At 42.0% G+C, this 19,135-nt stretch overlaps 1 protein-coding gene across 1 annotated transcript in view; it reads left to right on the top strand.

Moving 5' to 3' along the window:
• flt4 (fms related receptor tyrosine kinase 4) overlaps positions 1–19,135 on the top strand; it is a 332,301-nt gene that overhangs the window by 152,416 nt on the left and 160,750 nt on the right. Inside the window, 3 exon segments of the mRNA XM_034181393.1 lie at positions 13,685–13,856; positions 13,924–14,041; positions 14,155–14,339. Of these exon segments, the coding sequence (XP_034037284.1) occupies positions 13,685–13,856; positions 13,924–14,041; positions 14,155–14,339 (475 nt within the window).

Genomic DNA, 19,135 nt, shown 5'->3' with positions numbered 1-19,135 from the left:
CGGTCACCATGTGATCATGTTTGTACATACATATTAGCATTTCATGCAAGTGTGCTCCCCCACCCCGCACATGTGTTGGGGGGGGGAGCCAGCACTCTGGCACGCCACATGTGTGTTGCTAGGTTACGCCACACTCGTATAGCACTTAGACACTGTTCACAGACAGCTCACCTGCTGTCTCCTATCATGCCAGGAGCGTGAATAGCCACCCCTTTCTAAGTACCCAGCAACATATGTTAGATGTTCATGTGTGGCACCTGGAATCTGGCGGGCACGTTCTGAGAGAAGGGTCGAATGGGCACTCACAGGGCATTACCGGTGTTTCAGCCGCTTGTGTGCGCAAATGGTTGCAGCAAGGCGTTTCAGGTGGGTCCGATTTTTCATAAGTGGCATGCAATTCCTCCTTCATGTGCCAGTTGGCTTCAATCGTGTTATGTGTGAAGGGGCCCCTAAAGTTGACAGAACAACTCGGACTGTGGTAAAAACATGGTAACTGATGTACTGAACTATATAAGAGAGTGATTTTAATCACTGCAAAACTGGGGTATCTTTTACCAGGATGTGATTTGCCCAACATTATTTACAAGGTGTCTGACCCTTGTTATGGATCTGTTAAGATGCCAATCCTTTTAAGGAACAACACTCAGGTGTCTGATCACAGCACTGTGTATTTGGTTCCAATCTTGAAGAGAAACAAGCCAGAATGATGTTTAGTTCCTGTCAGGTCAGTCGAGTGTATCTGGTGTTTCCAGGATTGTGTCATTTGCAAAGCATGAGTTTCTAAATCTGTCAGAAATATCACTGCCACTTTTTATAGAAATGTTGGTTCTGCATGGAGCAGTCTGCATGTTGACAGGGGAGAGATTTTGAAACTCTTGAGGTGTTTTGGAGAGTAAAAGAAGTTACATCCTTACACTCAAGCATAAAAATAAAGCTGCCTCATCACATAAGGACTGTAGGCCTGTAGCACTTAGCAGTCTCATGATGAAAACACTGGAGAAGATTGTGAAGGATGTGCTCTCCAATGTAGTGCAGTGAAAACAGTACGAGCTCACTCCATGGTACAGGAAGTCCCAAACAAGAAGTACCAAATTTTGAGCCCACAGTGAATGAGGAAATGTCAAATGTCAAACACTTCCTGTATCGACACTTTTTTTTTTTCAATTTATTTTCATTTATATAACGCCAAATCACAACAGAGTTGCCTCAAAGCGCTTCACACAGGTAAGGTCTAACCTTACCAACCCCCAGAGCAACAGTAGTAAGGAAAAACTCCCTATGAGGAAGAAACTTCAAGCAGACCAGACTCAAAGGGGTGACCCTCTGCTTGGGCCATGCTACTAACATAAATTACAGAACAATTCACAGAACAATTCACGGACGAATATACAAGAAATGCTATTGGCGCACAGGACAGTAGGATCGCCAACACGAATACAACTCCCATCTCTGGATGGAGCTGCACCTTAAACAGAGAAAAACAGAATCAGGCATCAGAAAGACAAAAAATACTGTATAAATTGCCAGCATTAAACAACAAGAAAAACACAGAAATACTAAGGAGATCGCTGGCCACTAGCCCTAAACTTCACTAAAAGACCCAGAATTTAGGTAAAGTTGAGGCCGCAGCCTGCTCCAATTACTAATAAATTAATTAAAAGAGTAAAAAGTGTAAAACAAAACTGTACCAGTATGCTAGCCATATGAAAGGGAAAATAAGTGTTGTGTGTTGGGGGGTGTGGCTGGATATTTTGGTGTTCTTTTCTTTTCTTTGCTCTTCAGGTGGCATGGAAACTGATTTGTCTGTGGAGAAGGTGCTGGCTGAAGAGTCCTCACCCTCATCAACATCATGTGCAGCACCTGTGACTGGTGCTCACATGCAACCTTAAAGACTTTCAGCTGAAGCAGATAATTGGATGGCGTTCTGCATTTAAGTCATGTGTGATTTAAGCAGAACTGCCGGGAACTCGACCTTGTGATGTCCGTTTGTGAGACGCTGAGGACCGCGCCTGGGTTTGACACATCGAGCCCGTGAAGCAGGGAAGGGTGAGGACACATGCTGTCAGCACACATCAAAGGTGATTAAGTGTTTGACTAATTGTTGATAGTAACTTGGTGTTTTGTTACACAGTATACTGGAATTGTGATGAGAATTGTGCAACTTGCTTCTCACTGCTGTGGCGTGTGGATAAGTGATCCTCCACTTGTTGTGAGAAGCTGCTCATTTGCATAAAGTTAAAAGATACAGACCTGAATGTGTTGCTGATAGCGTGTGTCTTTTGAAAGATATTGTAACTGCTGACTTACCTCACCTCTTCTTTGCTTCACAGAGAGTAAGTTTGTCGTGTCCACCTGGGGGGTGTTTGTCTGATGGTAGTGGGTCCAGGAACGCCGGGCTTCTATCCTTTTGGGCGCTTAAGAGCGTGCCAACAGTCACTCCACCAGAAGGATGTTGTTTCAGTTTTGTACACATTATTATGCACAGGTGAAAAATAAATTGTTTCTGTTGTTGGAACCGCTTTCTGGTTATTTTTAGCGCTGGGTTCTGTCTGACGCAGGTCCGCTCCTCAACCCGCGTCGACACATAACAATAAGTGCGTCTTAAGTCTGGACTTGAAAATCTCCACAGAATCTGACTGTTTTATTGACGCAGGGAGATCACTTCACAGAACAGGGGCACGATAAGAGAAAGCTCTGTGACCCACAGACTTCTTATTCACCTTCGGGACACAAAGTAGTCCTGCACCCTGAGAACGTAAAGCCCAGGCCGGTACGTAAGGTTTAATTAGGTCAGCTAGGTAGGGAGGTACCAGTCCTTGAATAATTTTATAGGTTAGTAGCAGAATACTTCCTGGAATGACAGACAAGATCCCATGGAATCTCACGGGAACTCAGTGGCAAGTTTACACAAACAGGGAGTGCCAAAATTTGAGTCCACAGTGAAACAGGAAATGTCAAATATTGAACACTTCCTGGCATGGGTGGAGCTAGAGTGGAGGCCAGGGTTACATTGGACTCCCCTGAAATCTGATTGGACACAGATGATTGACATGTCTCGGCACCGCACGTCTGGTTGAAAAGAGCTGCATTTTCAAATCAGTGAGTCACACTGACTGCTAGATTCCGCCTGTCCAGTAGTTGGTGCTGTGTACTACAAAAAGTTCTAATCCACCTTAGTAAAAGAAAAAAAATGTTTGCCTCAGATTTGAACTGAACACGTTGTTTGAACTGTGGACTAATAATGACCAAAGTTATATTGTTGAGTAAATGACCATATTTTATGCCAGAAATGAGGTCCAGGTTGTTAAAAGATTTCTCCTTTAATTTGGGTTGTCTTATATACACTCAACAAAAATATAAACGCAACACTTTTGGTTTTGCTCCCATTTTGTATGAGATGAACTCAAAGATCTAAAACTTTTTCCACATACACAATATCACCATTTCCCTCAAATATTGTTCACAAACCAGTCTAAATCTGTGATAGTGAGCACTTCTCCTTTGCTGAGATAATCCATCCCACCTCACAGGTGTGCCATATCAAGATGCTGATTAGACACCATGATTAGTGCACAGGTGTGCCTTAGACTGTCCATAATAAAAGGCCACTCTGAAAGGTGCAGTTTTGTTTTATTGGGGGGGGGGGGGGGGGGGGGGATACCAGTCAGTATCTGGTGTGACCACCATTTGCATTTAATCTATTATTAGACTCTATTGGCTTTGCTCAAAATGTAAATGAGTCCACCCACCACTTTAATCATATCTTAGATCTTGTTCTGACTTATGGTATGGAAATAGAAGACTTAACAGTATTCCCTGAAAACTCCCTTCTGTCTGATCATTTCTTAATAACATTTACATTTACTCCGATGGACTACCCAGCAGTGGGGAATAAGTTTCATTACACTAGAAGTCTTTCAGAAAGCGCTGTAACTAGGTTTAAGGATATGATTCCTTCTTTATGTTCTCTAATGCCATATACCAACACAGTGCAGAGTAGCTACCTAAACTCTGTAAGGGAGATAGAGTATCTCGTCAATAGTTTTACATCCTCATTGAAGACAACTTTGGATGCTGTAGCTCCTCTGAAAAAGAGAGCTTTAAATCAGAAGTGCCTGACTCCGTGGTATAACTCACAAACTCGTAGCTTAAAGCAGATAACCCGTAAGTTGGAGAGGAAATGGCGTCTCACTAATTTAGAAGATCTTCACTTAGCCTGGAAAAAGAGTCTGTTGCTCTATAAAAAGCCCTCCGTAAAGCTAGGACATCTTTCTACTCATCACTAATTGAAGAAAATAAGAACAACCCCAGGTTTCTTTTCAGCACTGTAGCCAGGCTGACAAAGAGTCAGAGCTCTATTGAGCTGAATATTCCATTAACTTTAACTAGTAATGACTTCATGACTTTCTTTGCTAACAAAATTTTAACTATTAGAGAAGAAATTACTCATAACCATCCCAAAGACGTATCGTTATCTTTGGCTGCTTTCAGTGATGCCGGTATGTGGTTAGACTCTTTCTCTCCGATTGTTCTGTCTGAGTTATTTTCATTAGTTACTTCATCCAAACCATCAACATGTCTATTAGACCCCATTCCTACCAGGCTGCTCAAGGAAGCCCTACCATTATTTAATGCTTCGATCTTAAATATGATCAATCTATCTTTGTTAGTTGGCTATGTACCACAGGCTTTTAAGGTGGCAGTAATTAAACCATTACTTAAAAAGCCATCACTTGACCCAGCTATCTTAGCTAATTATAGGCCAATCTCCAACCTTCCTTTTTTCTCAAAAATTCTTGAAAGGGTAGTTGTAAAACAGCTAACTGATCATCTGCAGAGGAATGGTCTATTTGAAGAGTTTCAGTCAGGTTTAGAATTCATCATAGTACAGAAACAGCATTAGTGATGGTTACAAATGATCTTCTTATGGCCTCGGACAGTGGACTCATCTCTGTGCTTGTTCTGTTAGACCTCAGTGCTGCTTTTGATACTGTTGACCATAAAATTTTATTACAGAGATTAGAGCATGCCATAGGTATTAAAGGCACTGCGCTGCGGTGGTTTGAATCATATTTGTCTAATAGATTACAATTTGTTCATGTAAATGGGGAATCTTCTTCACAGACTAAAGTTAATTATGGAGTTCCACAAGGTTCTGTGCTAGGACCAATTTTATTCACTTTATACATGCTTCCCTTAGGCAGTATTATTAGACGGTATTGCTTACATTTTCATTGTTACGCAGATGATACCCAGCTTTATCTATCCATGAAGCCAGAGGACACACACCAATTAGCTCCCCTCCACAGCATGTCTTTTTCCTGGTTCTCTCCCTCAGCCCTAACCAGTACCAGCAGAAGACTGCCCCTCCCTGAGCCTGGTTCTGCTGGAGGGTTCTTCCTGTAAAAGGGAGTTTTTCCTTCCCACTGTAGCCAAGTGCTTGCTCACAGGGGGTCGTTTTGACCATTGGGGTTTTACATAATTATTGTATGGCCTTGCCTTACAATATAAAGCGCCTTTGGGCAACTGTTTGTTGTGATTTGGCGCTATATAAAAAAACAAAAATTGATTGAATTGAATTGAATTGAATTGCCTCATGCAGTGCAACCCATTCTCCTTTGCATAGAGTTGATCAGGTTGTCAATTGTGGCCTGTGGAATGTTGGTCCACTCCTCTTCAATGGCTGTGCGAAGTTGCTGGATATTGGCAGGAACTGGTACACGCTGTCATATACGCCGGTCCAGAGCATCCCAAACATGCTCAATGGGTGACATGTCCGGTGAGTATGCCGGCCATGCAAGAACTGGGACATTTTCAGCTTCCAAGAATTGTGTACAGATCCTTGCAACATGGGGCTGTGCATAATCCTGCTGCAACATGAGGTGATGTTCTTGGATGTTGGCACAACAATGGTCCTCAGGATCTCGTCACGGTATCTCTGTGCATTCAAAATGCCATCAATAAAATGCACCTGTGTTCTTCATCCATAACAGACGCCTGCCCATACTATAACCCCACCGCCACCATGGGCCACTCGATCCACAACATTGAAATCAGAAAACCGCTCACCCACACGACGAGACACACACTGTCTGCCATCTGCCCTGAACAGTGTGAACCGGGATTCATCAGTGAAGAGAACACCTCTCCAACGTGCCAAACGCCAGCGAATGTGAGCATTTGCCCACTCAAGTCGGTTACGACGACGAACTGGAGTCAGGTCGAGACCCCGATGAGGACGACGAGCATGCAGATGAGCTTCCCTGAGACGGTTTCTGACAGTTTGTGCAGAAATTCTTTGGTTATGCAAACCGATTGTTTCAGCAGCTGTCCAAGTGGCTGGTCTCAGACGATCTTGGAGGCGAACATGCTGGATGTGGAGGTCCTGGGCTGGTGTGGTTACACGTGGTCTGCGGTTGTGAGGCTGGTTGGATGTACTGCCAAATTCTCTGAAACGCCTTTGGAGACGGCTTATGGTAGAGAAATGAACATTCAATACATGAGCAACAGCTCTGGTTGACATTCCTGCTGTCAGCATGCCAATTGCACGCTCCCTCAAATCTTGCGACATCTGTGGCATTGTGCTGTGTGATAAAACTGCACCTTTCAGAGTGGCCTTTTATTGTGGGCAGTCTAAGGCACACCTGTGCACTAATCATGGTGTCTAATCAGCATTTTGGTATGGCACACCTGTGACGTGGGATGGATTATCTCAGCAAAGGAGAAGTGCTCACTATCACAGATTTATACTGGTTTGTGAACAATATTTGAGGGAAATGGTGATATTGTGTATGTGGAAAAAGTTTTAGATCTTTGAGTTCATCTCATACAAAATGGGAGCAAAACCAAAAGTGTTGCATTTATATTTTTGTTGAGTGTATTATCAAAGTCAAAGTCCTGTTAGAAGTGGCTTTTCATAAGCTAAATTAGATGTGATCAAATGTCAGGAGTATGTATTTAGTTCATGCCCTTGAGTCGAAGTATTTTTGTGGTGTTGTCAGGTTTTGTTTTGTTTTTTGTTTTTTTCCAGATGTTTTGGTTTCTGAATTCTTTTTCAGATAATTTGCACAGAACATTGGTTATCTCTGCTATGCACAATTTCTCATTGCTTTTTGGCACTTGGTTTCTGACTGATAACTGGAAGACCGACAAATAGGCATAAAATTGGAACCTCCATACAGTTTTGGTGGTGTAGGTCATCATTCTGCAAGTCTCAAGTCATAATGACCACCAGTTGTTTGCAAGCTGACTTGAGACTTGCAGATTGATGACTTGAGAATGACTTGACAGTGACTTTGTCTCTCCTCTGGTGTAGGTAAATCCATAACGGAAAAATGAGAGTGATTGAGGCACTTTGATTGAGATATAACACGAAATGTACACAAATGGGCTTTTCAGTATTAAATTCCAATGTCCACAAAAATCCATAATCCAGATCAGATCCAGATCAAACTTTGTCTGGCGATAATGAGTGCCAGTCTGCACGTCACTTTCAAATATGAGAGGTAAAATATACATTGAATGGGGTTTTCAAAATGGCTACAAAATCTGTAATCTGCATGGGTCTGGTGTCGCAGACTGAACAGTCCCCCTAAAAATCGCACCCCCCTGATGACGCGGTTCACAGATTATCACCTTGTTTCTACTTCAAACTGTACTCCAGTCATCATCTATCTCAGCGACTTATATGTGAAGCTTTTGTACAACAATCATTTCCACATAAATCAGCATTATTGTATCATAAAAGGCGCAGTAGCGATCAGAGCGCCGCTGCTAAACGACGCTGCTAGCTGATGCCTTCATTACGCGTCGGACATTTCAAAGCGTCACGGAATTTTGCCTCGTATCCTTCTTAAATGACCTTGTTTCTGCTGAAAATTGACTTTAGAATGATTTAAGAGGTTTTACCTTTATCATCTGATGGCTATTAATCCCATTAATCCATTTGATTGCTCTGAGTGAAGAGACTCCATCTCAGACATGCCGCTGTGGTCCGAAAAGACACATGCACAGATGCAAAAGGCGGACTAATTGTCCACGTCTTTTCACAATTCCTGTGCTAGTCAGATGACATACCGGATCAAGACAGCGTCCAGTTTAAAAATGAACGGCACATTTCACTGTTACAGGAGTTTTTGTCATGGAAAGAGAAGCTCCTGTAATGGTGGAATGTGCCGGAAAAAGTGCTGATGTCCACATCTTCTGCCTTTTTGCGAAAGTCAGACGAGGTCCCGGATCAACAAAGCTTTCACGTTGAAAATGATCTGGTTGTTCCAGCGGGGTGTCAGCCTGTCGATGGGGGCTGGGAGCGCGTCGCGCTCTCAGCAGTTGTGGGCCGTCCTTAAAGCATCAGTAACACCCCGTAATCTGTTTAATCCCCATAAAATCGTCCCTGAAAGCCATATTAATTTTTCGAACAGTGTCCACCTGGAGGTCTCTCACAGTTTCTGGAAAAAAAATTGATGCAGCAAAGCTCCAAATCGTTCAGACATTTATTCGCAATAAAAAATAGACGAGAGGGGTGGACCACACCTCACTCAAAGCCTGCTCACAGGCGAATGAAGCAACCGAAGCATGAAAAAACTCACGCATGCGCACGAGTGTTCAAGCTTGTCTGACGCAATCACACTTGATTCGAATCCATATGGTTTTTAAAAAAAGTAATAAGGTCGGATACTTTTCTAACAGACCTCGTATCTTTGCTAATTTGCCTATAAGGCTAAGAGGAGCACAGAGGATGCACTGGCTCATCTGCTATGTCTCCTCCTTCAGCATCTAGATTCCCCAGACATCTTTGCTAGGATATTTTTTGTGGATTTTAGTTTTGCCTGTAATATACCATCCAAAGACACATGCTGATCTGGAAACGTCATCAGCTCATTACCCCTTTCTAGATGATTAATGTTTGGCACAATTTTCTCAGTGGTAGATGGCAAACAGTCTGGGTAGACAGTATAATATCTCTTGTACTCACCAAAACAGTGGAGCACACACAAGACTGTGTGCTAAGCCCAGTTCTTCTAATAAGCTGTTCACTCATAGCCATTTACCTCAAATATTCTGACAATGCTGCCATTTTGGCTCTCCTACAGATGATCATTTGGTTGTATATTATCACAACATTAAAAGTAAGTTCATTAAGCTTCTCCTTTTTCTTGGGGCTACAACAGCAGATTGCATGTAGATTTCCTCACCAGTTTAATGCTGGATGCTCTTCCTGACCCAATGCCATATTGCTTGCAAAATGGGCTTGGGTGGCCTTGAACTGGGAGCCTTCTGTTGCCTTCTGCAAGTGCAGGAACTACTTGGCCACTAACACTGTTGCTCACTTTACTCATGGGTATGAAAATAACTATCTCCATCTTGAAGCTAAAAAAATGATAGTGATCCATCTCTTCAGCACTCCACCCTGGTCAACAATGAAACAACTGCTTCAAATACTTTGGACTTTCATTGGATAACACACTATGCTTTGAACAGCACACAAAGGACACACAAAAATGTGGCATCAAAGACTATCAGCCATCTGGAAACTCAAAGGATTGTATTGTCACATCCCATCTTCAGTTGTTCAAATGATACAAAAGAAACAACCAAACATGTTTTGCTTTAATGTTCAATCTGTTTCTACAGGATGCTTTCTGTCAAAATCTATTAACATGTATAACTCAGATAACTGCCAGATTATAGGTCTCCAGAATCCCAGTCTCTCACAGTTTAATTATAAAGCCAACACACTTTGCAAACATAATAGCAGAGGACATCACACATCCACTCAGTTGTGGCTTTGCTGTTATGCCCTCTGGGTTCAGATACATGATCCTGAGGTGCAACAGGGTGCAGGTTTCTGAAAGCTTGGTACCTGCAGCCTCAGCACAGCTTTAGAAAACAACCACATAATGGTGGAAAGGAAGTAAACATATTATTTTATTAAGAAATGTTGCAGGTGTTTTGGATGTTTTACTGGACTGCTCAGTGATTACCATAGGATGTTTTGTTACTTTACTAGTTTGTAAAGTTGAATGTACAGTGGAACAGAATTTCCCCTCATGGACAATAGACCAAACTACCTGTGGGACAGGGCCCCTAGGATTAATAGCACATGAATTGAGTACACAAATTGCGGGCGTTCGTTGTCGTCCGCAACAAAAATGGCCAAAAATGACAAATATCCCAGTATGAATTACGGATATATTAATAATATATAGCGAATATATGATGAACAATCACGGTTATATAACGCATGTAGTGAGGAAACTGATCCGACATATTGAGATTATCACTGCATTATTCCGGGTGTATTATGAATGCATTGTGCACGTGTTGCATGTGCACGGCATCTGCATTGCGGTCATAAAAGAAGCGCACTCGGGTCGTCGGCATCACTATTCACACCAACAATACAGCCTCTGGAGCATTTGTTGGACTTGGACAAGTTGATCACAGAGTGTTGTTCATGCGAGGGTTAACTGTTCATGAGTTTGGGGAGCGGGAGGGGAAAGCTGCTGGGGTGTGAGATGTTTTTTTGTTTTTTTTTTGAGAGTGTCACAGAAACAGACTTCACCGTGAGTTGTGGCTAAAGAGCAACTCTTCCTTTTGTTGGTGTTAAATAAAAGTCCTGGATTGCAGCAGCTACGTCTTTGTGGATTTACACAGATGGACCGGTACTGACTAGGTATGTCGCTTTCTGCCACATATAGTACTTTGGGTTTATGTGACATGTTTGCTATGCATTCACAGATTGTCCGCAAATCAGCTGCAAAGCAGATGTAATAAAAATGCTTTATTCGTGGCCAATTTGTATGCATTTGCTTAGTTTGTGATGTGGACATGATGGGCACGATATATATCTGTTTTACACACTGTCCCAGTCCGCTGCCAAGCCGCAAATCCCTGTCAGTTGCGGTTATCAGCGGTTAATGGCAGATATACAGCGCATAGAGTGAGTATGTATTGGGTATGAATTGAGTATAATGGAGTATGTAAGGCGGATATTATCCGCATCCAGATTTTTGAACAGCTCAAAAATCCTGGCTGTCCACGTGCGTGCCTCTGCGGATGATCACGGGCGTGTTCAGATGACGCCCGACTCATACAGACATATTACATGGATATTGCAGATGTTTGGCGAATATGGGCAATTTTGTGCGTAATCCATACGCAAATCCTCCTAACGACAGTGGACAGGGCCCTAACATCAATAGAATTATTAATAAGCACATATACTTGTAATATCAGCCTTATATCGTGTTTCAGTTCTGCATGAAGATCATGTGGATGCATCTTATAACTTTGCATATAAAATGAGGCCTCTGCAAGCTTTCTTCAGTGTTAGAATGCATAAGCATGGCCATTTATGCATGTTGTAGTATTTTTAGTGTGACATTCGGTTATTTATATAAGCATAGACTTTGTGTTTTGTGTGTGTGTGTGTGTTCAGAAACACTGACAGGTTTCCATTTATTCATTCTATTCCAAGCCTTTCCCTCATTTGGATTTACTGGAAACCTTCCTGACTGTCCTCACCAGATTTTACAAAGGTTACTGCATTTCCCCCCATGGCACAAGTTTTACTTCATATTCGCTTCCTGACAGTACTCTCGTGTTCTTGGAGGAATGTTTTTCTGAAAACATTAAAATGAAAAAATGTCTTCTCAGCTATAATGAATTTTTACAAATAAAAATGCAAACTTCCCGGGTTTTGAAAATAAATAAATGAACAAATAAATAAAATTCAACAAATATTTTAGTTACCTTTTTTTGTGCCTTATACATATGCATAATGCCTGAATAAAAGATGAGGCGATGTTTCACCTTCTTTGTTTACACAGATACAAAATGACTGAGCATAATTGACAAAAATAGATTAAAAATACTAAAGCATGACCTTGAGATTTAGTAATATGCTTCTTTATACTGAGTTGCTTAAACATGAGTGAAACACGGCTACATTTTTGACAGAATAGATCATTAATGTTCCTGAATGTAACCTCTGACTGAAAAAATAATGTCACAAATGGCAGAATGACTTTGAGTTTAAAATGCGTATCTGCTTAATTATTCAATATTTTATTCACACACACACACACACAATGGCAAATGCATGAATGCAAGTTTTAAGCCGGATGCCCTTCCTGATGCAACTCCAGTTTCGCCCAGAGAAACACACAGCCGCTGGTGTTCCAAGAGCTCTCCCATCCAAGCTTCTGAGATCTGATGGCATCAGGCTTACACAGAGCAGACCGGCTGCCACTGGTGTAATTCATAAAGTGCATAAAAACAAGAATATACAACAAAACAAGCAAAACTGTAAAATTGTATAACCAAACAATGATACAAGATTTCGACAAGGTGATGAAAATTTAAATGATAGTTTAAAAAAAAAAAAAAACAGAAAAGAAAAGACAAAAGTTAAAAGTCTTTTAAAATAAAATTTGATTTTTACCATTAATCAATCAATCAATCAATCAATTTTATTTATATAGCGCCAAATCACAACAAACAGTTGCCCCAAGGCACCTTATATTGTAAGGCAAGGCCATACAATAATTACGTAAAAACCCCAATGGTCAAACGACCCCCTGTGAGCAAGCACCTTGGCGACAGTGGGAAGGAAAAACTCCCTTTTAACAGGAAGAAACCTCCAGCAGAACCAGGCTCAGGGAGGGGCAGTCTTCTGCTGGGACTGGTTGGGGCTGAGGGAGAGAGAACCAGGAAAAAGACATGCTGTGGAGGGGAGCAGAGATCGATCACTAATGATTAAATGCAGAGTGGTGCATACAGAGCAAAAAGAGAAAGAAACACTCAGTGCATTATGGGAACCCCCCAGCAGTCTACGTCTATAGCAGCATAACTAAGGGATGGTTCAGGGTCACCTGATCCAGCCCTAACTATAAGCTTTAGCAAAAAGGAAAGTTTTAAGCCTAATCTTAAAAGTAGAGAGGGTGTCTGTCTCCCTGATCCGAATTGGGAGCTGGTTCCACAGGAGAGGAGCCTGAAAGCTGAAGGCTCTGCCTCCCATTCTACTCTTACAAACCCTAGGAACTACAAGTAAGCCTGCAGTCTGAGAGCGAAGCGCTCTATTGGGGTGATATGGTACTATGAGGTCCCTAAGATAAGAAGGGACCTGATTATTCAAAACCTTATAAGTAAGAAGAAGAATTTTAAATTCTATTCTAGAATTAACAGGAAGCCAATGAAGAGAGGCCAATATGGGTGAGATATGTTCTCTCCTTCTAGTCCCCATTAGTACTCTAGCTGCAGCATTTTGAATTAACTGAAGCTTTTCAGGGAACTTTTAGGACAACCTGATAATAATGAATTACAATAGTCCAACCTAGAGGAAATAAATGCATGAATTAGTTTTTCAGCATCACTCTGAGACAAGACCTTTCTAATTTTAGAGATATTGCGTAAATGCAAAATAGCAGTCTTCCATATTTGTTTAATATGCGCTTTGAATGGACATATCCTTATCAAAAACATTATGATGCAGCAAAGCCTGTGCTGGTCAATCCAGAGCGATTTGAAAGAAATAGCTGGAATTTTTTTTTTTTTTTTTTTTAATGAGATGTATAAATCCAATTGATTATCATCAGCCAAAGTCTGGCTAAGGGCTAAAAACTGTGTTTTTGAAGTTCTGAAGGGTGTTTGATGACACGCGCAGTCTGTCTCTTATCCTCAGAGGGACACTTTGGTGAGCATTCAACAGCAGCGTCAAGCTCTGCTTCACAACACAGAGGCCGTCAGCATCCTGAGCATCCATGCGGTCAAGGTCACAGACAGCGGCCCGTACAGCTGTAACGCCACCACCATTGCTACAACACAAACCAGACAAACCAAAGTCACCGTTTACGGTAGGCAGCATTTCTCTTCCATAAGTGTAGAATATGGACACATCTAAAAAGTCGTCTGTTTTTCCAGAAAAGCCATTTATCAGACTTGACTACAGGAATGAACCCGTGCAAGAGGTAACGGCTGGTCAGAAGTCTTTCAGGCTTCAGGTGAACGTCTCCGCCTACCCCACTCCCGAAACACAGTGGTGAGATGTGAATCCTCCATGGTTTTCCTATAAAGTGTTACTACAATGACATACAATCTGATTTAGGAGCAGAGGGAACACTTTACTCCAAGAGCTGTGCTTTGTGTGTGCAGGTACAAAGACGGCAAGCCGATAAACCAGCGTCCAGAGTTTAGGATGAAAAGGATGAGGATGCATCCTAAGCATGCTTTGGAGATTAAGGATGTTTCTCAGGAGGATTCAGGGCTCTACACGGTTGTGCTGAAGAACAGCGCTGCTACACTCGAGAAGAGGCTCAATATCACGCTCGTCGTCAATGGTAACCAGCCCCATGAGATGATGTTTGTGTGCAAATAACAGCTGTGCAACAGTTAATGTTCTAGTGGCAAACCTTGAGAGCTTTAGTGCTTTTCTAATAAAGAGGCAGAAGATGTGTGCAGTAGAAACACAACCCTTGAAGCACAGACAGATGGTGGACTTATACCAAACAGTAAAATGCATTAACTTCTTTTATGCAAAACACAGTTGTAGGACGTTCATCCACTTCTTTGTCCCCCTATTAAATTTCTGTTTATACAGTATTTTCTGGAGGATAAGTACTGATTATTTTTTTACTAGTTTGTGAGATCCTGCGACTTAAGGCCACCTGACACTTGCACAGCTTTGATGCATGCACTTGCATGCACATCATCGTGACAGTCCTACCTGCTATGTTCCCAGCTGGACGCCGTGCGTTGTTCCACCAGCTGCCACGCGCTGTGCGCTGCGTATATAAAAGAATTATTTTGTGGTGGATTAATCATTTTCTCTGTGAGTTAGCATTTGAAAAAGGCTCTAAATCACTTCCTGAATCACAGAGGAGCGCTCCAGCAGCAGCTGTTCGAGTGCGCGGGCGCTCGTCCTGAACGAGCTGGAGAAAGGATTTGGAACCCTCTAAAAAGGTAATTATTTGTCATGTTTAAATTGTAATGGCTTGGTAAAACAGTTGCATGTTCTTTGCTTCTTGTGTGCAGCTGTAAAAGTATGTTTATGATTGATTTAACATCTCATTATAATAGTTCAGACGAGCTGCACACTGATGCGGTGCGCTGACGCAATCACTCGCTCTGTTCACTTCTTTACTTGACTTGATGAGCTGCACGTAGTGTTGGCGAGTAGATTGCGCAATGTTGCATGACATTTATGTGTGAAAGATTTTTTTGAACATTTCAAAATTCTCTTTGCGCAATTGCACGCGACGGCGCCCCTCTCACGTTCAGTCTACACCCGTTAAAGATGAGTTTATTCTCCTGCACGAAGCAGGGTGTTCAAATGCATGCATCAAAGTCATGCAAGTGTCAGGGGGGCTTTTAGAGTCCTGTGCGACTTATATACCAAAAAAAAAATCACGATTCCATACATTTTCATGACAGCGGAAATGCAAGAAGCACAATGTTAAACTGCCTTTTTTGTTTTAAATGGAGAGAGAATGGGGGGGGGGGGGGGGGGGGGTTTGTACCAGAGCTCAGTTATTTTCAGCATGTCTTTAAAACCAAGTCAGTCACACTTAAAGCATTTGTTATACAAGCGCTCATGATGCTGTCACTACTTTAAGCTTTTCTTTGTGTCTTTGGACTTCTTCGGGCTCCAGAGATAAAATTCAATTAGCACTCTTGCTCATTTCAAACAAATATGAATAAATGTCTTCAAGGTTGGGTAGGATTACTTTGAAAGAATACATGTGGATTACATGTATGTATGTAAATACATTTGGATTACTTGTAATCTGATTACTTTTGGATTACATTTCAAAGTAATCCTACCCAACCCTGAATGTCTTTGCCAAGCAGCAAAACGTGCTGAGTGAACAATAACTGTGTAACAACTGAGGAAATGGAAGTCTGTTCCTGTGCAGCGCTGCAGCAGACAGCAGAGAAACAGAACATAAAGAATAACAGCTAAATGTGACAGTATGCTGGGGTTTACACTGGAGTCACCTTTTTTGTTGGACCAATGTCATTCACTTCGGGATGTTTTTGTATGTTCCACATACACAGGAAATCCACAGTCAAAAACAGGAGTTTTCCCAAACATCAGAATTAATGGGCTCAAATTGTCTAATCCACATGCATTGATCATTCATCAAATGCTGCAATTCCTTAATGGTTCATGTAATATTGTACATGTATTGTCTTTTTGGTTTTCTTTTCCCTTAAATTTTTCTTTACAGAACCTGTGGTTAATATATGTATGTAAATCCTGGCTGAGGTATGTGCTCTCGGAAGACTTCAAACAGGAAAACAGTTTTATTTCATGTGGTCATTGGATGCATGAGAATCCATGAAGTAGTTTTGACGTAATCCTTCAAAGCTTAAATGAAGAGAAATCTTTATCCATAATCCCGATTCGGATCACCACCAAAATTTTACGGTGTTTTCCATGGCCTATATGTATCTGTGTTGAAACTTTCATCAAAATCTGTGCAGTAGTTTTGATAATAAATAAATAAATAAATGCCGCTGATTTTATTACATCCTTTCTCGGACGTAATAAATTGGAAACCAAGTTGCCCCTTCAGGACAATTAAGACTGTCTAGCTCAGACTTGCCTTAATTGGAAGTTGATCATACTTCTTATGCTGAATGAAAGGTCAGGCATTATTCTTCATAGTCCAGGCAGACAGTGAGGAGGCAAAGTATTCGGGGAATACTCATTAAGGAAAGTGAACACCGGGAGATGTTCTCATTGTTTTACAATCACCTAAAACATGGTGCGAGGTTAGAATCCAGACTAATTGGCTCTCCTCTTCCTCAGTCCCTCCACACAATCCATGAGAAAGAGGTGGCCGAGCCGTCCAGCCCGTACCCCAGTGGCAGCAGCCAGAAGCTAACATGCACTGCCTACGGCCTCCCGGCTCCAAATGTCAGCTGGCAGTGGAGGGCGTGGGGCCCGTGCGTCCTCAACACCACCCAAAGCAGAGCGTAAGACGAGCCTCTCTCACGCACAGCCACACATGGACGGATTTTCACTGTTGGAAGTTTTGATGTAACTGCGGTTTTGCAACAACACAAGAGAAGACGAGGGCAGCGGGATCCAGCACATTAGGGGTGATTTGTGAAGTAAATAAGAGGGTAGTGTGAAATTATCCACTGACGCCAAGTGAGGATGAGGGAGGAGGTGATAATGGAGGAAGAAATAGAGGTGGTGATGGAGAAAGAAGATTCAGGTAATGAGGAAGGTGTAGGAGGAATCTACAAACATAAATAGTAAGTCCCTTCAGCTGCTCCCTTGTTTGCACTCGGGGTCGCCACAGCAAACCCAAGGTGGGTTTGCATGTTGAATTGGCACATGTTTTACACCAGCTGCCCTTCCTGATGCAGCTCCACATTACATGGAGAAATGTGGCAGGGGTGGGATTTGAACCAGGAACCTTCCGCACTGAAACCAAGTGCATGACCCACTTGGCAACCACCCCTAAACATAAACATAATAAGGGACCAAAAAAAGGGTCCATCCTCTCATTTTGTGATCATATTGTGCTTGTGATCCACCTCACCTTTCCACAACACCGTCTTCACTGTCTTTTTAAAAAGCAGCTAAGGTGAGCTGGAGCCCAGACAGTGTGGCAGGTGGATGGTTTTATGCACACATAATGCCAGGCTTCGCCTTGGGCTTCTCCTCCCCTGCTCCATCGCCACTGAATCAGGTGGTGTGTTATAATGGATTCTCTGGATGGCTGTATCATATCCGAGTTATTTCCTTTTCCATTAAGCCCCAGTGTTGTTGCAGCTCCCCCTGCACATCCGCGCTAATATTCGCCCACCCTCACCTTGTTCCTTGGAGGCTTAATTTTTGCCATTATTGCTCAACTTCTGACCTTTCTTGCGTGGGCGTGCGGCACGAGTGCAGGTGGGAGGCAGCCTTCCTGTGAAAAACACAGCAGTGGCAGGTTATGGCCTGACCCGTCACAGCTCTCCACCTTTGTTCCTCACCAACAGAACATCCATCTCAGGTGGCATCTCTGACCTTTTCTGTTTGATAAAATAATGAATTTGTTTTGTAGATCTTGGCCTAAATAAAGTTTGGTCGTGAGATACTGTCAGAAGCTTTGGCATCATCTGCAGACAGCAACAATGAAACTGTTAATGTCTGAGTTCAAGATTTCACTTTAGGTTTTAATCCTTAAAATCTTATTTTAACACTCTCGGTGTTAACCATGCACAGTGATAGACATGGTTCTCAGAATGAATTGTACTTTATGCTACGTTTACACATATCCACAATGTGTTATGAAGATCATTTGTGATCATTCGCAGCACATTTGTGACATGCGTAACGTGACTTAATACATCTGAATAGGGTTCAACACGTGTCGGTTCGTGACATTCTTGATATTCGTGGAGCATGTTTTTAGCTGCCAGAAAAAACATTTCTAAGAATCACACTCGATTCTTGGAGTTCGCAACTGAGCATGTCAGTTTTGTGGTGATTGTAACAGAGTGCAACAGCATTCGTAGTGTATTCTTGATGGTTCCTGGAGCCCATTATGTCAGGCATCGTAATGAATTGATGGAAAATCTGTCAAAACTGACATGAATTGTCACGTGCTTTGACGCGGTGTCACGTTTCACTGTGCGCCACTAAAATCTAAGTTTTCTCTCACATGCATGCTTATGATTGATATAAACCCTGCTGCACCGCATTTCTTCAGTTCATTTTCATCAACGACAGTGTATGACAGCACAAACTTCGTCCAGTCCTCTTGAATATGATGCCACAAGTTTGGTACACCTATCTTTAGACAGTTTTGCCCAGTTTCGTCTTTGCAGCACCTCTCAACTTCATCAGTCTGGATGGGGAGTGTCGGTGCACAACTATTTTCAGATCTCTCCAGAGATGTTCAGTCAGATTCAGGTCACTCAAGGACATTCACTGAATTGTCCTGAATAGAATAGAATAGAATGCTTTTTATTGTCATTATACACAAGGTACAACCAAATTAAAGGACAACTCCCGTAGTGCAAAGGTGTAAAAAAGTAAGTATAAAACGACAAATAAGAACATATACAGTAGTGTTCAGAATAATAGTAGTACTATGTGACTAAAAAGATTAATCCAGGTTTTGAATATATTCTT

The sequence above is a fragment of the Thalassophryne amazonica genome, chromosome 11, assembly GCF_902500255.1.
Source record: "Thalassophryne amazonica chromosome 11, fThaAma1.1, whole genome shotgun sequence".
Lineage (NCBI taxonomy): Eukaryota > Metazoa > Chordata > Actinopteri > Batrachoidiformes > Batrachoididae > Thalassophryne > Thalassophryne amazonica.
Note: the sequence above shows the minus strand (reverse complement) of the source record. Positions and strands in the feature narration are given on the sequence as shown.